This window comes from Eschrichtius robustus, chromosome 13, assembly GCF_028021215.1.
Source record: "Eschrichtius robustus isolate mEscRob2 chromosome 13, mEscRob2.pri, whole genome shotgun sequence".
NCBI classification, from domain to species: domain Eukaryota; kingdom Metazoa; phylum Chordata; class Mammalia; order Artiodactyla; family Eschrichtiidae; genus Eschrichtius; species Eschrichtius robustus.
This window is the reverse complement of record NC_090836.1, coordinates 59,208,846-59,232,096: the sequence shown is the minus strand read 5'-3', so window position 1 is coordinate 59,232,096 and position 23,251 is coordinate 59,208,846. Positions and strand designations below refer to the sequence as shown.

The 23,251-nt window shown below is 42.0% G+C and overlaps 1 protein-coding gene across 4 annotated transcripts in view; it reads left to right on the top strand.

Moving 5' to 3' along the window:
- The window catches only part of PTPRB (protein tyrosine phosphatase receptor type B), a 113,200-nt gene that overhangs the window by 84,169 nt on the left and 5,780 nt on the right, over window positions 1–23,251 (top strand). For 3 of the 4 annotated variants that reach the window (XM_068560562.1, XM_068560561.1, XM_068560560.1), the window contains 11 exons: window positions 4,615–4,721; window positions 7,632–7,731; window positions 8,569–8,652; window positions 8,753–8,770; window positions 8,893–8,974; window positions 10,529–10,619; window positions 11,376–11,452; window positions 13,370–13,504; window positions 14,568–14,690; window positions 14,877–15,040; window positions 16,577–16,712. In XM_068560562.1, coding sequence (XP_068416663.1) covers window positions 4,615–4,721; window positions 7,632–7,731; window positions 8,569–8,652; window positions 8,753–8,770; window positions 8,893–8,974; window positions 10,529–10,619; window positions 11,376–11,452; window positions 13,370–13,504; window positions 14,568–14,690; window positions 14,877–15,040; window positions 16,577–16,712 — 1,117 coding nt within the window. Of the gene's footprint in view, window positions 1–4,614; window positions 4,722–7,631; window positions 7,732–8,568; window positions 8,653–8,752; window positions 8,771–8,892; window positions 8,975–10,528; window positions 10,620–11,375; window positions 11,453–13,369; window positions 13,505–14,567; window positions 14,691–14,876; window positions 15,041–16,576; window positions 16,713–23,251 lie in introns of those variants that run through there. The other variant, XR_011075955.1, reaches the window with a different exon arrangement.

Genomic DNA, 23,251 nt, shown 5'->3' with positions numbered 1-23,251 from the left:
CATTACTACGTTTAAGAAAGAGAACAAGAAGCTAGAGAGAGTTCATGTGTGGACCAGGCCCCCAGCCTCCCAGCACACTCCTCTCTGTCCATAACAGCAGCCAAAGTCCTAGGAAGAGGCCCTGCATTCGAGTTCCAGCACTGCCACTTTTCAGCTGTGTAACCTTGGAAATGGCATTTCAGTTCTCTAATTCTCACTTTCCTCATCTGCAAAACATCACAGGACTGTCCTGAGGAGTCATGTAGATGACAGATCAAGCCTAGCCATGTCCCTTCTAGATTAAGGTCTTTCAGTGGTTCCCATTCATTTCCAGGAGCAAGTGAAGATTCCAGAGCAAGGCACACAAAGCCCCCACCTCCTCGCTCCTGCCTGCCCCGCCGGCTCTGTCTCCCACCATTTGCCCCAAGTACACTGCCCTTTTGCTTTGCCCTATTCCTCTGAGTTCCCTTAAATCTGACGTGGCTCTCTTAGACCCCTGAGCCTTTGCACATTCTTTTCACTCTGTTTGGGATGCCCTCCACTCTCCTGTCTGACTGGTGAATTGCTTCATACACTTTAAAAGCCAGCTCAACCTGCAACTAGCCGGCGCCACCCCTGTTAACCCACAGCTGGGTGGTTGGGCCCTCAGCTCCATTTCCACAGCACCCAGTCTCTACACCCCTCTAATCTTCCAGTTAGCAGTAGTTTTTAGCCCTTTGTTTAATAGCCTACCCTCTTCACTAGGCTTCAAGAGCTCACAGTCTAATAGGGGAGACAGACATGACATCGGTCACAAAACAATATGGCAAGTACCGGGCACAAAAGAGACGCCATTAAATGTTTATGAACAAATAAGGGAATGAGCCAAGATGCTCTATGAAGAGTTACACATTCTTATTATAGCTTAATCAACTCCTGCCGTACTAATTTGTTTTCTAGGACACAGCTTTCCTCTATTTCTCCACATTTCGTTCACTCCTGTGAACAGCAGGCCAGGCAGATAATGCTTGATACGAGCACAGAGAACCGCATGCTAAGTGACCCCCTGTGTGGTAGCTGCTGAACCCAGGCTCTGTGCAGGCAGAATTCTGCCTGTCTCACGATGATAATCACCATGGTGACCCTCAATGCTCTCAGGCATCTTTTTTTTCAGAGAGAATAGGTAGACAGGAAGGAACATGGAAAAAGAAAAATTAGGATGGAAAAGAAATGAGAAATGCTAGGTTTAGCTGATATGCAAGTGTATTATGTCAACGAGTATATAATGTGTTTCCGTTCATTGTTGGGTTCCTACTATCGGGGTATAAAATTAGCGTTGTTCCATATGGGAAGAGAACGGGCGGATCATGATGGGTGAGAAGCAGTTTGGAGGTTGGGGAAGTGCTAATTTGGTTTTGTTTCTATTCTAAATAGAATAGCAATGTGACCACGCTCAGGTATCAGCTTTCCTTGACCTCATTTTCCTCAAATGAAGGAAATTGAACCGCATGATCTGTAACTTTGTGCTATAGAATTCTGATTCTGGACACATTTAAAGTTGAAAAACTTACTATCAGATATCAGTTCATTAAAATAACCTTATATACATATACAGAAGACATGTCTGTAAAATATGGGCAGAAATGTTGAAGGACATAAGAGGGGTATAGGTAAATAAATGCTATGAAGTTTCAAAAGGCTTCTTGAAGGAGGTATCATTTTGGCTGGGCGCTGAAAAGTAGGGAAGAATTTGAAACTATGGAGATTGAGGCAAGAGGAGATTCAAGGTGCAGGGAACAGTCACAGTACAGAGGCAGAAATACACAGATTGTCTAGAGAAGAGCAAATACTCCCATTTGAAAGTGGGGGTCATGTAGAGGGGTAGTGGGGAAGACAAAAGCAGGAAGATAGGATGGGACAGGATTCGGAATAGGTGCTAATTGCTGGGCTAGGAAATGTGGTTGTGGTATCCATTACTGGAAGGGTTTAAGGGCAGAGTTCCTGTGGACCTGCTACTTTTAAGCCAAGCCTACAGTAAGTCATTATCTCCTTCCAGGGTTCCTAAAGGCCCTTATTCATCTGGATCCATTTTGTACTTTGCATTTGCACCTGTGAATCCCAGAATTCCAGAGCAGAACCTGTCAAGGTTGTTATACCCAATGCTTTTATTTTCACAGATGAGAAAACTGAGGCAAAAAGAACTTTGGGAACCATTCACCTAATCAGTGACAGTGAGAGCTAGACCTCAAACCCTATGCTTCCTAGCCCAGGCCCTTTTTTGCCACCCCTCCAACAGAAGTCACTGCTGTTAAACCAAAATTAAGCCAAGAGGAAATAAGAGACAGCGATTTGGACTACGAGTCAGAAAGTACTGAGTTTGGTTTTCTTTTACCAGCTTTCTCTATGATCTTGAGTGAGAAATGGAATCTCCCCAAGCTTCAGGTTCCAAATCTCTGAAATAATATCATAACCTTCTTATATTGGAGAGGTTGGAGATGGTCAAACAGAATCATATTTATAAAAGTTCTCCACACTTACAAATCACTATACAAATAAACGAAACTTTTTTTAACATCTTTATTGGAGTATAATGGCTTTACAATGGTGTGTTAGATTCTGCTGCATAACAAAGTGAATCAGCTATACATATACATACATCCCCATATCTCCTCCCTCTTGCGTCTCCCTCCCACCCTCCCTATCCCACCCCTCTAGGTGGACACAAAGCACCGAGCTGATCTCCCTGTGCTATGCGGATGCTTCCCACTAGCTATTTTACATTTGGTAGTGTATATATGTCCGTGCCACTCTCTCACTTCGTCCCAGCTTACCCTTCCCCCTCCCCGTGTCCTCAAGTCCATTCTCTATGTCTGTGTCTTTACTCCTGTCCTGCCCCTAGGTTCTTCAGAACCTTTTTTTTTTTTTTTTTTAGGTTCCATATATATGTGTTAGCATACGGTATTTGTTTTTCTCTTTCTGACTTACTTCACTCTGTAGGACAGTCTCCAGGTCCATCCACCTCACTACAAATAACTCAATTTCGTTTCTTTTTATGGCTGAGTAATATTCCATTGTATATATGTGCCACAGCTTCTTTATCCATTCATCTGTCGATGGACACTTAGGTTGCTTCCACGTCCTGGCTATTGTAAATAGTGCTGCAATGAACATTGTGGTACATGACTCCTTTTGAGTTATGGTTTTCTCAGGGTATATGCCCAGTAGTGGATTGCTGGGTTGTATGGTAGTTCTATTTTTAGTTTTTTAAGGAACCGCCATACTGTTCTCCATAGTGGCTGTATCAATTTACATTCCCACCAACAGTGCAAGAGTGTTCCCTTTTCTCCACACCCTCTCCAGCATTTACTGTTTGTAGGTTTTTTGTTGATGGCCATTCTGACTGGTGTGAGGTGATACCTCATTGTAGTTTTGATTTGCATTTCTCTAATGATTAGTAATGTCGAGCATCCTTTCATGTGTTTGTTGGCAATCTGTATGTCTTCTCTGGAGAAACGTCTATTTAGGTCTTCTGCCCATGTTTGGATTGGGTTGTTTGTTTTTTTGATATTGAGCTGCATGAGCTGCTTGTATATTTTGGAGATTAATCCTTTGACAGTTCCTTCGTTTGCAAATATTTTCTCCCATTCTGAGGGTTGTAAAAGAAACTCTTTTCATGGGAGAGACTCCTTTCAATGTCCAAAGGTATAAGACATTAGCAACACACACCAACTCCTCCCCTCCCACTTAACACGCGTTGACTGCTTGTTACCCTTTGGGGACATTGCACAATACCTCCATCAACAGTCTGTTATTCCTGGAAGTACAACTTTTGACTTGGAAGGTTTCTTTTAGAGATGGAAATTATAGATGTGGTTGATCAGTATCATCTTGAAGATGTGGAGGAGATTATACTTGGACCTGGGCATGAGTGAGAAGGAGAGGGCAAAAGGTCAGAACAATTTGTCCTGGCTGGTACTAATGTTGGTACTACTTCAGCATTATTACAGGATGTGCCCAGATACTTTCGGGTTGAGCAAATCTAGATTTTTTTTTTTTAAGGAAAAAAGAGTCGTCCATTACTTTTCATACGATTTAAATTAACCCTAGAAAAAGTTTTCCCATATAAACCGATCCTCATACTCTCAGTAAACCTATAGTCTGGGAATCTTCAGGATAGAACGGACTGAAGAGGTCACCCAAGCCAATCTATAACTTAGTGCAGGGCTGCTGTCCTACAGATTCCCTGAGAGCTGGTTCTCCAGTCTCTGCTTAAACACCCTCAATGACTGGAAGCTCACTACCTATGAGGCAGCTCATACTCTAGATGTTAGAAAGTGATTTTTTCTTCCCATATCGCCCTATAACTTCAGCCTACTAAGCTTAGTTTTACATTCAAGAGTGTAAACGTCGAGATGATAGGAACTTATTCTTTGCAGTACATCCAGCTCCTGGACAGGTACCGGCACACAGTAGGGGCTCAATAAATATTTGATGAATAAATGAATGAATGCATGAATGCACGAACCCAGGGCTATCTGATTTCATAATTCATACCCTACCCTACATACATATTGACCAGGTGACCACCCTGTTTCTCCTTGACCCTACTGTGGTGAGTCACTAATTTGTACTTAAGTAAATCGGTTTTCTTTTCAGAATCAGCATTCGGGCTTTTACCCAGCTATTTGATGAGGACCTGAAGGAATTCACAAAGCCACTCTATTCAGACACATTTTTCTCTTTGCCCATCACCACTGAGTCAGGTAAGGCTAACCTTTCCATCGACTTTACATAGTCTGCCAAACACCATGTCACCTACAAGAGCCTCTAGTGGGGAGATCTGGGGACTTGGCTGATGGTGGTAAGGGGAACATTTATTTTTGCTTGGATTTTAATCTTTATATGATCATGGATTGATGTGGATTAGAGGAATTCCACAACTTCTGTAGCAGAATGGACTGAAAGGGGATTAATCTTGTAAAGAAGGTAGAAAGAAATACCAGATTTTTTTCCTATTAAAAATGAATTTTTTTAAAAAACAGTGGATGAAAAACAGTCAAATCAAGAGCTTGCACAGGCCAAAACAGAAGTAGGTACAAAAGGCTTTCAAGTCGTTAGTGGGAATGTGTATATGAAATATATACATAGAAATGCATAGAAAAAAAAGACTAGAAGGAAAAAACACCAAAGTATTAATGATGAATATCTCAAAGTAGTGGGATTACAGGTGACTTTTTTCCTTTTGTTTATTATATGTTGCTTTTACATGATAAAAAAATGTTAACTTGGCTTTACATAAATTTATGTTAGAGGGAAAGCCTGAGTAATAATAGTCGCTAATTTTACTTTTCACCCTGTGGAGCAGCAGTTTTAAGCACTGTGCTTAGAATATACCTGATCCTCACTACAACCTTCTGAGGTAGATCCTATTATCATCCCCATTTTAAAGGTGAGGATTTGAGGTACCAAGAGTTTATGTAACTTGCCCAAGATAGCAGAGCTGCAATTCTGGCACTTTCTGCCTGACCTCTTAACCTCTGCACTGCTCGGATTCAGAATATTTCCAACATGCTGAGAATAGCTTTATTGTTTAGCACATTGTTCTTTGATACCATTATCTTTCCAGCCTTTCCCTGTACCCAGCCTTCCACAATGCTTGGTCTCAGGAAGTTCTTCTTTATAGCTGAAACAGCCTCTCATGCTGTATGACAAAAGATAACTCAGCCTCACAAACACTCCCATCTATTTATGCCAAATATAGGGATAATCTCCCACTTTTCAAACCAAAAAGGGATCAGAACACAGGAGGATTTAGATGTGTTTGCTTATAATTTAATGTTAAGTAAGGGATTTGTAAACACAATTCTTCCCTATTTAAATTATTGTTATACAACAAAAATTGTATGTAGTCCAATAAAGGAAGATAGTAAACATATATCCAAAAAAAGAATATTAACCACAGTAAAAGAAAGATGACTGTGTTGATTTGGTAAGTAAGCCTTGAAAAGCACATTGAATAAACAAATCCAAGGGCTTAAAATGCAACTTCAAAAATGGACTACTCCACAGACCTAAATGTAAGAGCTAAAATGATCAAACTTTTAAAAGAAAACATAGGAGTAAATCTTTGTGACCTTGAGTTAGGAAATGGTTTCTTAGCTATGATACCAAAAGCACAAGCAACAACAACAACAAACTAGATAAATGGGACTTAATTAAAATTTAAAACTCTTGTGCTTCAAAGGACACCATAAAGAAAGTGAAAAGACAACCCACAGAATGGGAGTAACTATTTGCAAATCATATATCTGATAAAGGTCAAGTATCCAGAATATACAGAACACTTACAACTCAATAATAAAAAGACAAACAACACAATTTAAAAATGGGTAAAGGATGTGAATAGACATTTCGCCAAAGACAATACATAAATGTCCAATAAGCACATGGAAAGATGCTCAACATCATTAGACATTAGGGAAATGCAAATCATAACCACAATAAAATACTACTTCACACCCACTAGAATGGCTATCATCAAAAAGACAATAACAAGTGTTAGTAAGGATATGGAGAAATCTGAAGGCTTATACATTGCTTGTAGAATGTATCAATAAAATGGTGTAACTTCTTTGGAAAACAGTTTTGCAGTTTCTCAAAAGGTTTAATAACCTAGAGTTACCCTCTAACCCAGCTTTTCCACTCCTAAGTGTATACCCAAGAGAAATGAAAATAAAAACTTGTATATGGAGATTCATAGCAGCTTTATTCATAATAACCAAAATAATAGAAATAACCCAAATGTCCATCAATGGCGGAATGGACAAACAAAATGTGATATATCCACACAGTGGAATATTATTCAGCATAAAAAGGAATGAAATACTGATACATGCCACAACATGGATGAACCTTGAAAACATGCTAAGTGAAAGAAGCCAATCACAAACAAAGCACATATTTATTACTCAATTTATTGTCCAGAACAGGCAAATCTATGAAGACAAAGTAGATTAGTGGTTGCCAGGGTCTAGGGAGAGGAAATGAAGAATGACTGCTAAGGGGCATTGGGGATTCTTTTAGGGGGGTGATGAAAATGTTATAAAATTGAATGTAAAATAATTAATTGAATTGTGCAGTTTAAATTGGTGAATAGTATGGCATGTGAATTATATTTCAATAAACTGTTTTTAAAATGGGCTACCTGTTCATAAACTCCCAGTGGCAGTATCGAACCAGATAATAAAAATGGAATTTCATTAAAATAATTCTGAGCAATTCACTGGATTTGCCAGTGTCCCAGATGCTGTAAAACACGTTTCATACAAGTGAAATAGCATATTTACCTTGGTGGCAAACTGCTGGCCTTTATCTCAAGTGCCCCCAAAGCTTCACATACAAGCATAGATGAAGTCCCAAATTCCTTTATAAGGTGAACACCATTGACTTCAAAAGTATAATGACCAAGCTGCTGTTACATGGTAGTAGCCAATGTTTCATCTTTTCAGCTGCATACTGCTTAGCCTTTAGATAGTAAATGCCTTAATGTGGGCATCGTTTGCATCCTTCTGTAATAACATTCCTAGGGAGCTAGGGTTCCAATAGCTATCTTACTGGTTCTTTAACACTAATTTTCCCACCTGGGTTTGTTGTTGCCCTCTGGATTATTGTAGAGCCTTTGTTTGGAGTTATTGAAGGTGTGAGTGCTGGTCTGTTCTTAATTGGCATGCTGGTAGCTGTTGTTGCCTTATTAATCTGCAGACAGAAAGCCAGGTGAGTACAAAGATCCCTTTGGCAATTGGGTCCACAATTTTAAAGATGCAACTGAAAATGCTCTTTAGCCTGAAAAGTCAGGAGGGAAAATCATTTAATTTCTCCAGGTTAAATCACCTTTGTTTCTTCAGAAAAACAAGAATCAAACCCTAAAACCATGACTCACTTTTTTCAGCCTCTCTACATACCACTGCTGAGTCTTGCCCTTACCAAATGACTGAGGGGCCATCTGTAGCCTCATTTGGATGTGAAATAGCTCCTTTGGCACAGGAAAAAAAAATCGTGTGTGTGGTTCAGTTACCTCACGAAGACAGAGATGTCTGCAAATTGTGTGCCCGAATACTTTTCTGAAATATGCTGAAAAGTATGGTTGACATCTCCATTTTGTGGCTCATATCTGCCATGCTAACTTAAGAAGGGACCAAAAAGAACTAAACAGCATGTGGCCCCAATGCCATGCCCTCTTTTCTTAGGGAATTTCTTTTCTTTGGCATGTCCTCTCTCTTGCAGTCGTGTCTTGCCTCTAAGGTTTACTCTCTGTGTGTGTGTGTTTATAGAAAGCTTTATTGAGAGTGTGGGAAGTGATTATGACCTGTAGCCAAAAACCAGAAGACAAATCTTCAGCTATTGCAGGATGGTTTCTGAGTGGGAAAAATCTATTTCTTCTTCATGTTCTTCCTCCCTTTTCCCTCCCTCAAAGGGATGTTGGCTGAGTGTAAAATATACATGTACTGAAAAATCCATATTTGCACAAACATGCACAGCCTTACCATAAATGGAGAAATTTGTTTAAATTATTTCGTAACCAGAATATAAGTCCTCTCCCTTGTGTTTCAGCCATGGTCGAGAAAGGCCCTCTGCCCGCCTGAGCATTCGTCGGGATCGACCACTGTCTGTCCACTTGAACCTGGGCCAAAAAGGGTGAGCACGTTTTCCTTCACTTCATTTATTGAAAGATGAGTTGACTGTATTACATGAGATTTGCTAATGAGATCTTTCTTCTTTTGGCTTTTCTTCACAGTAACCGGAAGACTTCTTGGTAAGAGAGAGAACTCATTAGTTACTGTATTATCTGCTTTTGAAATGTAACTGGGGCTGGGTATGGCATTTTCCCTGTTCTTCAGTAATTTTCTTTTCTTTCTATTATATTTTAAACTATAGCCCAATAAAAGTAAATCAGTTTGAAGGACACTTCATGAAGCTGCAGGCCGACTCCAACTACCTTCTATCCAAGGAATACGAGGTACAACTCAGAGGCAATGATGCTTTAGCACCCCTGGTCCTTAGCAGAATTTCCCTCCAAGCCTTCACTGTGGAATCACAGGCTGATTGGGCTCAGGAGTTAGGATGGCACTTAGGGTCTCAGCTGCGCGTTCTTTTGTGCCTCAATCCATTCCCTGCACAATATACCACCTAGTCTCAGAGGCCATTTTGATCTCCGGAATAGTACAGCAGACAAGGCGCTACCCAGACCAGATGGTAAGAAAGAATTGACAAACTTCAGATGCAAACCAATGCTGTCAGTTTTTTTTTTTTTTTACATCTTTATTGGAGTATAATTGCTTTACAATGTTGTGTTAGTTTCTGCTGTATAACAAAGTGAATCAGCTATACATATACATACATCCCCATATCCCCTCCCTCTTGCGTCCCCCTCCCACCCTCCCTATCCCACTCCTCTAGGTGGACACAATGCACCGAGCTGATCTCCCTGTGCTATGCAGCTGCTTTCCACTAGCTATCTACTTTACATTTGGTAGTGTATATATGTCAATGCTACTCTCTCACTTCGTCCCAGCTTACCCTTCCCCCTCCCGCGTCCTCAAGTCCATTCTCTACGTCTGCGTCTTTATTCCTGTCCTGCCCCTAGGTTCATCAGAACCATTTTTTTTTTAGATTCCATATATATGTGTTAGCATATGGTATTTGTTTTTCTCTTTCTGACTTCCTTCACTCTGTATGACAGACTCTAGGTCCATCCACCTCACTACAAATAACTCAATTTCATTTCTTTTTATGGCCGAGTAATATTCCATTGTATATATGTGCCACGTCTTCTTTATTCATTCATCTGTCGATGGACACTTAGGATGCTTCCATGTCCTGGCTATTGTAAATAGTGCTGCAATGAACATTGTGGTGCATGTCTCTTTTTGAATTATGGCTTTCTCAGGGTATATGCCCAGTAGTGGGATTGCTGAGTCATATGGTAGTTCTATTTTTAGTTTTTTAAGGAACCTCCATACTGTTCTCCATAGTGGCTGTATCAATTTACATTCCCACCAACAGTGCAGGAGGTTCCCTTTTCTCCACACCCTCTCCAGCATTTATCGTGTGTAGATTTTTTGATGATGGCCAATTCTGACAGGTGTGAGGTAAAACCTCATTGTGGTTTTGATTTGCATTTCTCTAATGATTAGTGATGTTGAGCATCCTTTCATGTGTTTGTTTTATACAGATTGCTGTCAGTTATTTAAGCTGGCCTTTTGCTTGCCTGGGAGACAATGTGGTTTGGTGAAAAGTACCTAGGCTTTGGATTCACTTCCCAGCTTTGCCACCTGTGTGACCTGGGGCAAGTGAATTATCCTGTCTGAGCCTCATCTGTAAATTGGAGATGAGACTACCTCCTGTGGGGCTCTCGTGGGGATCAGAGCTGACGCACAGTGGTCAATAGGAGACATTCCACAAATGCAGCTAGTGTAACATATGGTTATATTGTTATGTATCTCAGGGACTGTCTGATTTGCCCTTTTCTATCTCACATTCTTCACCTGCAAACTTATTTTTGACCTAACAGGACCTAAAAGACGTGGGTCGAAACCAATCATGTGACATTGCACTCTTGCCAGAGAATAGAGGGAAAAATCGATACAACAATATATTGCCCTGTAAGTTTTGTGTTGAAATTTGTAATACTGTCTTCCTCTAGCCATTTTTTCTCTTTTCCACGAGTAAAATGGGGCAAAGCAATATGGTATAGCTGGATATGGGAGATATTCAGAGGCTCTGAAAAGTCTTTAAAAAGAAATGACTTGTATGTTATTGCACTTCCCTCCAGGGGGATAACAACCAGCTGAGATTCTGGCTCTGAGAGGCCTCTTATGCTGTTGACATTTCACCATGTGGTCCTAATGCCTCTCCTTAGAGGCCTAAGAGCAGTAACAGGGTTAACAATACGGGCCAAGCTGGGTTTACTTAAAGTCTCTAGTTAGCAATTATATATATATATTTGTTTGTTTGTTTGTTTTTTTGTTTATTTATATATGTATATCTATTTATATGTTATCCTTACCCAATTAGGTGAAGCAATAGAAGGTAGTTTTTCTGGATTGTATTCATTCTAGCAGTGAAAGGGAGCTGGCCACTCCATCGGGCAAATGATATGGTATTACAAAGGAAAGCACAGAGGGGGCTTCAGGGAGCATTTGGCTCGTCTGCTTGTGTGTTTCTGGGCCACCTGTGCAACCAGAGGCAAGTTAGTGATCCTGTCTAAGCCTCATCTGCACAATGGAGATGAGAATACCTCCCCTGTGGGGCTGGCATGGGGGTCAGAGCTAACGCACATCAAATACCAAGCATTCTGTAAACAGTAGGAGAATCACTGCGACTCACTGGCAAATCTCTGTCAATAAATTTCCTTGCAGATGACGCCTCTCGAGTGAAGCTGTCCAATGTGGATGATGACCCGTGCTCTGACTATATTAATGCCAGCTACATCCCTGTAAGTGAACCAGCCACGGGGCCACAGTGACTGGGATGAAGCTTTGACGGGTGGCTGTGCTGGAGACAACTCTCCTCCCCAACACGCTCCCACCGTTCTTAGGTCTGGAAACATGTCAGTTTTAGAGAAAAAAAAAAAAAAAAAAAAAAAAGATCCTGTCTGATTGTCGTAAAACGCAGGCTGTCCTATTCAATCACTGCTAAGGCCCAGTTTTCAAAATGGCTATAGTCACATATGATTATAATGAGCCCAGGAGGCATTTTCAAAGGTCATTTTCTCTCTGCAGCCCTTAGTCAAGATTAGAGCTCCCTGAGGAAGCTGGACCTCCACGGCTAAGGCTGCCTAGCTAGGGAAGCTGATTCAAAGTTTATTTGGATTTTTGAAAACCACAGACACAACTCAAAGGTTCTGTCAAACCTCTGGGCTCAGATTCTCGCTAGCATTTCACCGGCTTCCTACAGCACCTACAGTGGAAAAAGCTTTAAGGTCAGACAGACCCTGTTTGAATCCCATCTCTGCCCCTTGCTGACTCTAGGACCTCGGGCAAGTTAATGTCAATTCTTTGGGCCTCCATTTCCTTTTCCAAAAAAAGTGAGGATAATATTTACCTCAAATAATCCTCCATTCACTCCATAAACACTATATAGTAAAGCGCTAACTGTAAGTCAGACTCTGAGCTGTGTACAAGGAGAGGGTCAGATGGAATCCTAACCCTCGGGGAACTCTCAGCAGAGTTGTGGCATCAGGAAATGACAAGGTGGGCGACGCCCTTGACAGACTAGAATGGTGCTTCTCCAACATTAACATATATCCACATCATCTGCGGGTCTTGTTAAAATGAAGCTTCTGACGGGACTTCCCTGGCGGTCCAGTGGTTAAGACTCTGTGCTTCCACTGCAGGGGGCGCGGGTTTGATCCCTGGTTGGGGAACTAAGATCCCACATGCTGCGCGTCTCGGCCAAAAAAAAAAAAAAATGCAGCTTCTGATTCAGCAGGACTGGGGTGGGACCCGGGATTCTGTATTTCTAACAGGCTCCCAGATGATGCCTGTGCTGCAGGTCTGAGGACCACTCTCTGAGTAGCGAGAGGCTGTAGGTTGCTGCAGGAGCTCCTGGGAGAACATCCTCCAGCAGAAAGATAGATAAAGGAAGGCTCAGCAGAGCAGGCACCATGCTGAGACTTGGAGGACAAATAAGAATTCGCCAGAGGAGAGGCAGTGGGTGGGATGGGGATGGGGGTGGCATAGGTGACACAGTGTAGAGGCCCTGAGGAGAGGCAAGGAGAGAAAGAGCTTCTACTGGGATCTGCAAGTAATTCCATGTTGCTGGAGTGCAGGATATGTGGGTGAAAATATCCTAGCTCATAGAATTGTGGTTACAATTAAATAAGATCTGTGAAAATCCTGCCCCACAGCATGTTATAGGGTGGATGCTCAGTAAACAGTGGGTTCTCTTCCCTTAAGTTTCCCTTGCATGGTATCTCTTACCAACAACCCAAAGTCAAGTACCTGAAATGACTAAAACTCTTCTATGTTAAATAAGGAAAGAGCCTGATCAATGTCAGTTCCTCAGACAGTCCATACACACACACACGCGCACGCGCGCGCACGCACAGGTATATGTATTTACACACACTCATAATTGAGGGCGAAGTGTTTTCTAAATTATTGCCTGAGTCCTCCACTGCCTTTAAGAATAAACACAACCTAATAAAAAAGAACTTGGCTCTTAACAATAGTTCAGTGTTCCGGCCTTTGTCCTTCCTGCTCCCAAGCCTTGACGCGTGTTAGTATCTTTTTTCTCAAGTCAGGGCCCTGGAAAAGACTTACATCTCACCTAATCTACAGAGCTAACCCTTTGTTTAGAGTTGTGAAGAGGCCCATTGTTTCCGACTCTCCACATTGTAAATTCATTGCAGGGCAACAACTTCAGGAGAGAATACATCGCTACTCAGGGACCTCTTCCCGGCACCAAGGATGACTTCTGGAAAATGGCGTGGGAACAGAATGTTCACAACATCGTCATGGTGACCCAGTGTGTGGAGAAGGGCCGAGTGAGTAAACGGTCTTCCTGACATACCAACCTTGCTTTCCTCCACCTGGGTGTAATTCTACTCCCCATCCCCATCAGAAGTTAAAGACCATAAAAGCCAAGTAGGGGTCATGTAAGAACACTGTTAGTGAATTAAAGCCACTCGGTTATAAAAGGCTCTATCGTAAACCCAGGTGATGCCCAATTCTGATTCTGGGTCTGAAGTTTCAGTCAAAGATGTCTGCATTTGACAACTGGGATTATCAGAAGCGCCCATGACACAGAAGGATTACCTGGCCTCTCGTCTGCTCCATTCTCCGCTGTATGGAGAGAAAAGATAAACCGGCAGAGTCCCCAGCGCTGTCCCTACTTTCAGGAAAGAAGGAGAAGTGAATTTTAGGCTGTGTCTGCAGAAACAAAGTAAAATAGTTATCTGGACAAACTAAGCAAACCTCTTGTACTGGCATTTATAATCCTCTACTTTATATGGTTACTTTGAGGATTAAAAAGAAAGATTACATGAACTGCCCAGTAACTGTGCTCAATAATGATATGTCCACAGTCTTCTTTCGCCTGTCTCCACCTGTGAATGAATGTGAGCTTGGCTAAATGTTCTGACTTTGCAAAGATCACATGGCACATGGCACTGGATCCAGGTTGGGACAACGATATCAAAATATAAACAAAAAAGGTCCAGGGAGACAATGCCTTCCTCTTCCCAACTGGATCTTTCTTCAGAAAAACAAACAAACAAACAAAACCGAGAAATTGTAAGACATGGCTTATGTGCTAGTGGAATTGAAATGCTGAGGAAATCAACAAAAACTCAAGCCATAGCACACTGAACCTGAAAGGAAAATGAATCCGAGGGTTGGGGGGTTTGCTCCTTGAACGGTGTCTCTCCTTCACAGCAGCCCAGCTTCAGCCCTGGCCATGAGCAGGTTAGTGCAAAAAAGATGGTCAAATCGCCTTAGCACCTCACCCTGGATTCCAGCTCAGGAAGACGTTTCGAGGAGGGAAAGCACAGGTTCGTGGAGGAGGCGCGTTTCCGGACTCACTTTTTTTTTCTGCCCGCCTTCCTCTAGGTGAAGTGTGACCATTACTGGCCAGCGGACCAGGATTCCCTCTACTACGGGGACCTCATCCTGCAGATGCTCTCGGAGTCCGTGCTGCCCGAGTGGACCATCCGGGAGTTTCGGATATGCAGCGTATGTTGGTTTGTTTGACTTCGTTGAATAACGCAGCTTGGGCAGATGAAGAACACCCGTGAATCCTATTTTCTGCTGGTTCCTTCTCCTGTAGTTTCTCTCACAGGAACCCCTGCATGGGAACGGTTGTCAAATCTGAAGCTTTGCCTCGGGCCACGCCTCTTATTAGTTGCTCTGCTCTTACAGGAGGAACAGCTGGATGCCCACAGACTCATCCGCCACTTTCACTATACGGTGTGGCCGGACCACGGAGTCCCGGAGACCACACAGTCCCTGATCCAGTTTGTGAGAACTGTCAGGGACTACATCAACAGGACGCCGGGGGCCGGGCCCACCGCGGTGCACTGCAGGTACTCCACCCCCTGGGGCCAACAGAGTGGCAGCTGGGAGTATAAATAAGGGTGTAAGCCTGAAGAATCTAGTGGCTGCAGGATCTGTCTACCCACCCAGTCTACAGGGGCCCAGGGGATGTTCTTCTTCCACCCACTCCTCCCCAACCCCACCCCTTCACACAGTCTCTCACCCTCACTCTCCATCTTTCTCTCCCTCTTGCTCTTTTTCCTACTATAGCAAATGCAAAGTTCTTATGTGACTGCCAGGTCCCCCATAATTAGGCCCCATCTCACCCCCCTATCCAAATTCCCAGAGACTCCCCTGCCACCGTAGCCGGGGAGGAAACCGCTCACACTCATCCTTGCCTCTTACCATTCTCACTCCTTGGAATGGCCTTCTCTCTCTCCTCCACCTGTGTAAACCCTAACCAGCCTGCAGGATCCCTGCTCTAGACTTCCTGCCGGGTCGAGTGGCACTTGCCATATGTGGCAACCCAATTTTGCTCTTAAATTTCTGTTCTCTCTTGACTTCTCTTTGCTTCAGTCTGTTACGTCCATAAAATCAAGCTAACAAGCAGTCTCTTACTCTCTTTCTCTCTGGGGAGCCTGGTGTTTAGCTAATTAATGTTTGCAGAAACACTCTGATAGCCCTAACTGAATGGCACTAATAAATGAAGAGCAGGGAATTGCTACAGTAAGAGAAATGTCAAATGTACTCATTTTCTCCAAATCTGCCCAGCACCCTAGGAGCCCTGCTTTTCTATGTCATTGGAACCCTGATGCTTTTAATAGGAATGTGAGGCTCTCAAGAGCTTCCTGCTTTCTAAAGAATGGCAGGCATTTTCACCCAATACCACTGAAAAACTGTTCTTCTTTATCTTATAAATATGTGCATCAAAAATCCCCAGGTTATGCCATCATTTTAGGGAGCAATTTGACAATCCCTGGTAAAGCTGAAGGTGTTCATATTGCTATGATCCAGCAGTTCTGCTTCTAGATATCAGCCCTTGAGAAATCCCCACACATGTGCACAATGATGTTCACTGCAACACGATTTGTAATAGAGAAAAACTAAAAATGATCTCACTGCCTATCAGTAGGGAATGGATTAGTGGTGGTTTATGAACTCTATAAAAGAAATTAGATCTACATGTACCAATGTAGACAAATTTCAAAAAACAATATTCAATAGAAATGTTGGCAAAAGAATACATAAAACGTGTCACCATTTTAGTAAATTTTTGAAACACACTAAAAGAATATATTGTGTGTGGATTTACATGAATATAGGAAGAGTATGAAAGCATGCATGGAAATGATACACAGCAAGTCCTTACCTCTGGTGGGGTGGGAAGATGGAGGAAGGAAGGAGGAAGGATGGAAGGCCAGAGCCTTGGTTATATTTCTTTGAGAGAGCACATTGAGAGAAAGAAGTATTCCTGTAGTCTCCTCTAACTTGGAAGGGAAAGGAAAGATTGTGCTAGAGTCTCTGGATGCAGTCCAGAAAGGCCAGTTTAATAAAAAGGCTCAGTCTTTCTTTGCGCTCTCTTCTAGTGCCGGTGTGGGTAGGACTGGAACCTTTATCGCATTGGACCGAATCCTCCAGCAATTAGATTCCAAAGATTCTGTGGACATTTATGGAGCAGTGCATGACCTAAGACTTCACAGGGTTCACATGGTCCAGACCGAGGTAAGAGTTCGGGTGAAGGACACAGACCAGCCTGTCTGTCTCCCTCCTCGAAAATGTCCAGGGCTTTAATCTCATAAGGGGAAAGAACTATGACTCGTTAGGAGAAGAAAGAGAATTGAATATTGATGTTTTCTAGGACTTTTTATTTTGAAACAAGTTTCAGTGACCTTGAGGATGATGTATATTCTTATCTTTACTGAACTGGTTGCCCATCTTCGTTAGGTGGGTAGGAAGAAAAATTGATTTGTTTTTTTAATCAATGCATTAACATGGGGAAAGGTCAGCTAGTTCATCATGAAGGTCATTTTAAGATAGGCTGGTGATTGAGCGCAAGAACTTCAGTTAGTAAAGAGGAAACAGATTCTAATCTCTTCTCTCCTTCAGCCCACCCCAGCTGCAACCCCACACCAAAGAGTGTACATTAATTGTGAAGGGTAAATGCTTCCATTTATACAGTCCTTTGACATTTGCAGGGCATTTCTGAACATGTTATCTCATTAAATTTTCACCAAAAAAAAAAAAAAAAACAGATGAGAGAAGTATTATTTTCCATTTCCAGGCTAGAAAACTGAAGTTGAGAGGCTAAAGGGCTTTGCACAGTTATGAAGTGGCTGAGCTGGGACTTGAACCCTGTTCTGGAGAATCACAAGCCCTAAGCCCCAAGTGCCCTGCCCCACAGCCTCAGAGTCAAATCTATGTCCCCAGACAGACCAAGCCTGTCATTCCCCTGTATCATTGCCTTACCAGGCCCAAGTTCTCTTGCCCTTGTGTTTCCCAAGTAACATTACAAAGTCCTCTATTTAAAAAAAAAATGCCTATGGTCAGAAAGGGGAACAGTTCTACATGCTACCATGTCCCCTGTTAGAGTCACAGGGTACATGAAAGCTGTGCAGGTGGCCATGCTCCACAAAATGGAGATGTCCTGCAGCAAAGGCTCCCCTCGAGCTTGGTTGAGCCCACTATTTCTGAAACTGCTTTGACCCCAGATTCCCTTCTTTTTTTTAATAAATTTATTTATTTATTTATTTATATTTGTTTTTGGCTGCATTGGGTCTTCGTTGCTGCGCGCAGGCTTTCTCTAGTTGCAGCGAGCAGGGGCTACTCTTTGTTGCAGTGCACGGGCTTCTCATTGCGGTGGCTTCTCTCTTGTTGCAGAGCACGGGCTCTAGGCACGAGGACTTCAGTAGTTGTGGCTCTCGGGCTCTAGAACGCAGGCTCAGTAGTTGTGGTGCACGAGCTTAGTTGCTCCGTGGCATGTGGGATCTTCCCGGACCAGGGCTCGAACCTGTGTCCCCTGCATTGGCAGGCGGATTCCCAACCACTGTACCACCAGGGAAGCCCCCGGATCCCCTTGTTGTATAGCACATATTAATATCCTGCAGATCCTCATATTCTGTTACACGTTTGGGAAAACACTGTCGTCATTGCCTCGTACAGGCAGTGCCCACACCCAGGACCCTCTGTCCCCAATTCCATAATAAAATTTTCAATATTTTATTATGAAAATTTTAAAAAATACATGAAACTAGGGAAAATAGTATAATGAATGTCCATACCCAAACCCCAGTCTCTACAGTTATCAGTATTCTGTGTTCTTTTTGCATTTATAGCCCACATACACTGTTCCCCCAGCTCATGACCTCACTGGAATATTTTAAAGCAAATCCTACTAATACTGTGTATTTAAAAACATATATAATTAATATAATATATTTTAATATTGTATATATTCATATATTATGCATTATTAATAATATTATATATTTTATTACATATATATTTTACAGTTATATATATATTTTTACAGTTAAGGACTCTTTAAAAATCATGACCACAATACCATAATCACACCTTACAATTTTAATCATAATCCCTTAATATCATCTAATATCTAGTCAGTGTTAAAATATCCCTAATTATCTCAAAAATTGCTTCTTTCACTTAGTTTGCATTAGAGTCCAAAGTCCATACACTGCATTTGGTTGAAGTCTCTTTTAAATTTCTTTTCATCTATAACAGTCCTCCCTCTAATTTGTTTTCTGTGCCATTTATTTGTTAAAGAAATCAGTTCATTTTCCATAGATTTTCCCACGTTCTGAACGTGGCTGACTGCTTTCTCATAATGTATTCCATTTTTCATAATGTAAGGTAATGTATTCCTCTATTTCCCATAATTTTTGTCAGTGGGTCATTAGATCTACAGGCTTCATTAAGTCTAGGTTCCTTTTTACCACCACATGCTTCATGGGTGGTGCTGAGTACTTCCTGTTGCATCATATCAGGAGACACTTCCTGGCTGTGTCTCTTCTCTGTGCTGATGAAATGACAATGCTCATCCACTATAACATTTCCCATCAGCCTTTCGCTTAACGGTTTTGGCAGCCACTGATGACCGCTGTCTAGCTCTGTTCTTTAATTAAGGGTTGTAGAATTATATCACACTATATCATAATTGTTTTCCTTCAGCTTTTTCCAAAAGACTACGAGTTCCTAGAGGGTAGGAACTTGTTTTCCTTTGCTCTAACCTCAATATTTTTTTTAATCTATTAAATGAATGAACAAATATCCTACAATTATGCTGCTAAAAAGTCAGCATCAATATTCCATTATTAATTTGTTTTCATTTTCACAAACTCAAACCATACTTAATTTGTAATTTGGGGAAGAGGAGATTATCACATTATAAATAATCACAAGGGGTGTGTGTGTGGCGGGGGGGTTCAGGCTCCCTGGTTACTGTCCGAGCTTCTTGGGCCATGTATCACTTCTGTACACCTGCCCAGAGCTCTGGAGACGCATTTTGGCAAAGAGCAGGCACCCCTACTGTAAATATGACTTCCAGGGCAGAGGCAACACGATATGCCAAAGCTCTCCCTTCTCCTTGGACATAACTTCTCTTTCCCCTATTCTCTTCCCCTTCTCCTCCTAACCTCTCTGCAGATTCTGTGGTTCTTGTTCTTCAGCCTGCCTTTTCAGTGTTCAAGTTCCCGAGGTTCTGTCCTCAAGGCACAGCTCTTCTTTCTCTCCATCTTCATTCTTCGTGATGTCCTCCACTCCCATGGCTTTGGGAACCACGTAGATGCTCATATCTCCCAAATCTCATTCTCCTTCCCCAGCATTCACCTGAGTACCTGCCTCCTGGACAGTTCCACCAGGAAGCCTTACGGTCATCTCATCTCCAACTCAAAACCCTCAAAACCGAACTCATTATCTTTCTTTAAAAACACAAACAACAGGGACTCCCCTGGCGGTCTAGTGGTTAGGACTCCGTGCTTCCATTGCAGGGGGCCCAGGTTCGATCCCTGGTTGGGGATCTGACTTCTGTTCCCACAGTTCCCGTAGTCACATCCGAGCAGTGACTAAGCCCTGTGCATTCTACCAAGCATCTTTCTCCTTGTTCTAGTCTCTCGCCCCGCCCTTGCCCAGCCCTTTACTAACTCCCAGCGGGCCTTCGCAGTAGCCTCCTTGTGGCTCTCCTGCCTCTAGCTTCTGCCCTAACAGCTCCATCACCACTGCCACCACCAAAGTGCTCTCTCGCTGTGTCAAGTCCCTGCATAAAAATCGTGGAAAGCTCTTCATTGCTTTAAAATGAAGTTCAAGCTCTTCATAGCCTGGTTCCAACTTACTTCCCCAGTTTCATGTCCTAACGCCACCCATCCCCACTGTTTTAGGGTCTGTCAAAATTAAGGAAGATTTCCCTCTCTGGGCCAGAATCAACAATTCTTTTGATCTTGCTGAATAAAGATTGCAATAAGATAGAAATTTTCTCTTTCCTTTTTTCTCTATCAAACAAAATCCCAAACAATATCCAGATATTATCTGTCTTGCTTGAAGGCTCTGCTGAAGGTGGGCTCCTTCTACAGTCTCAGATGCTCAGAACCGGCACCACTCACTTGGTTCTGAGTGCAAAGGGGTGCGATCCACAGCTGAGCCCCTGTGGGTGACGGTTCCAGCAAAGGAAAAAGGACATTCTGACATCCCCTGTATTACTTTTTGGATCCACAGAGAGAGTCAACCTCAACTTTATTCTACCTCATTTGAGAGACAAAGGGGTGCAGGGCTTCACAAGTTTTGATAAATATATTAAAGAGCAAGGGTTTCTAAACAAGGAGGCATTAGACAGGGAGTTTGCGAGTGTGTCCCTCCTTCTTTTAGCTGCGAGTGTGTCCCTCCTTCTCTTAGCTGCGAGTGTGTCCCTCCTTCTTTTAGCCTGGCTTGGGGCATGTTTGCAGCCTGACTCTGGGAGAGACACTCGGACGGAGCAATAACTTGTTAAAGAACAATAGGTGAGAGTCACCGTCCGTCAATCGCATCTGCTCCCCACGAGGAGGAAACAGTGGGATGTTATGGGACTCAGTGCTCGTTTGGGGGATTGTCCTGGGAGTTTCCCATGACCTATGCACCCTACATTTTAACTACACTAGACTCCTCACAGTTTTCAGAATATACTTGCACTTTCATGTGATTTACATCATTTGGAATGTCCTATTTCTTTGCTCAAATTCTTAACAAACGTCGCCTTTTCTCTCTAGCTCCATATTTTCCTCCCCCCAAAGTGAACCTGATGGCTTCTTCTCATGTATGAAGCTTTATAAACAATTCTGTCTTATGTTTATCACTTTATAGTTATTTGTTCACATACCTGCCCCTCTGCTAAACTGTGCATTCAGAGACCATGAAAGGCTATAAGTACAATCCTATAAATATTATCTCGTACTACAGCTATTGGTGAAATTGAATGGAACTAAGGCTTCACCAGCTTGCTGGACATAGGAAAAATGATCTTTTATGATGTGAAGTTCATACATTAGACTTTATCTACTTTTCGTTAAGAATAAAGTGGGACAATGAGGTATCACCTCACACCGGTCAGAACGGCCATCATCAAAAAATCTACAAACAATAAATGCTGGAGAGGGTGTGGAGAAAAGGGAACACTCTTGCACTGTTGGTGGGAATGTAAATTGATACAGCCACTATGGAGAACAGTATGGAGGTTCTTTAAAAAACTAAAAATAGAACTACCATATGACCCAGCAATCCCACTACTGGGCCTATACCCTGAGAAAACCATAATTCAAAAAGAGACATGTACCACAATGTTCATTGCAGCACTATTTACAGTAGCCAGGACATGGAAGCAACCTAAGTGTCCACCGACGGATGAATGGGTAAAGAAGACGTGGCACATATATACAATGGAATATTACTCGGCCATAAAAAGAAACAAAATTGAGTTATTTGTAGTGAGGTGGATGGACCTAGAGTCTGTCATACAGAGTGAAGTAAGTCAGAAAGAGAAAAACAAATACCGTATGCTAACACATATATATGGAATCTAAAAAAAAAAAATGGTTCTGATGAACCTAGGGGCAGGACAGGAATAAAGACTCAGACGTAGAGAATGGACTTGAGGGCATGGGGCGGGGGAAAGGTAAGCTGGGACGAAGTGAGAGAGTAGCACTGACATATATACACTACCACATGTGAAATGGATGGCTAGTGGGAAGCAGCTGCATAGCACAGGGAGATCAGCTCTGTGCTTTGTGACCACCTAGAGGGGTGGGATAGGGAGGGTGGGAGGGAGACACAAGAGGGAGGAGATATGGGGATATATGTATACATATAGCTGATTCACTTTGTTGTACAGCAGAAACTAACACACCATTGTAAAGCAATTATACTCCAATAAAGATGTTAAAAAAAAAAAAGAGAGAGAAGCACAACAACAAAAAAATAATAATAATAAAGGAAAGTTTTAATAAAGCACATGCTAGGGAGAAATTCAGGGTAGATTTTGATTCTAAAGTTTAATGCTTTCTTGCACTCCGATTTGACTGTATGTTTTCCAAAAGAAACGATCAAAGTATTGCCCTTACCAGTAGGATAGACCCAGTATTTGACTGAAGAACATGAACTGTCATTATTACTAGGTCAAGTATTGTAACTGCCTTTAAGATTTAAAGATCCAAGAACAAAGAAGAGAGATGAAATGTGAATAAAGAATAAAGGAATTCACAACAAGAGAAAAAAGAAAGTGGGAAGCACATTAACAATCTGAAGGTTTTAGTAGTAATCATTTTCAAAGGGGTATTCTGTTGGGAAAAGAAGAATTTTATATTTAAGACAAGGCAAATTAATGAATTTTAACTGGTTTCAAAGCCCAGGGTGGATCATTGTTGAAGAATTTATTAATAAGTCGTAGCATAGAGGTACAAGAGCTCATTCACAGCCAAACTCTAAGTTCTCAAACTCATTTAATATCCCAGTAGAATTGAAAATATGAATTATGCTTTGGATGGGAGAAAACAGGGAAGTGTCAGTCTATAATTTGGTAGATTGTTTTCAAGATGACAAAAATGATTGCCTATACTGAAAACCATTTTCAGGAGAGTACCCTTCTTGAATTTTCAAGATCACGGTGTCATGAAACACTCATAACAAGTGAGCTCAGTTTGTGAGCAGAAATGCAGAGAATAGTTATTAATATTAACACAGGCCTCACTTATGATTGATTGGTTTCTTTGAAATATCCTAAT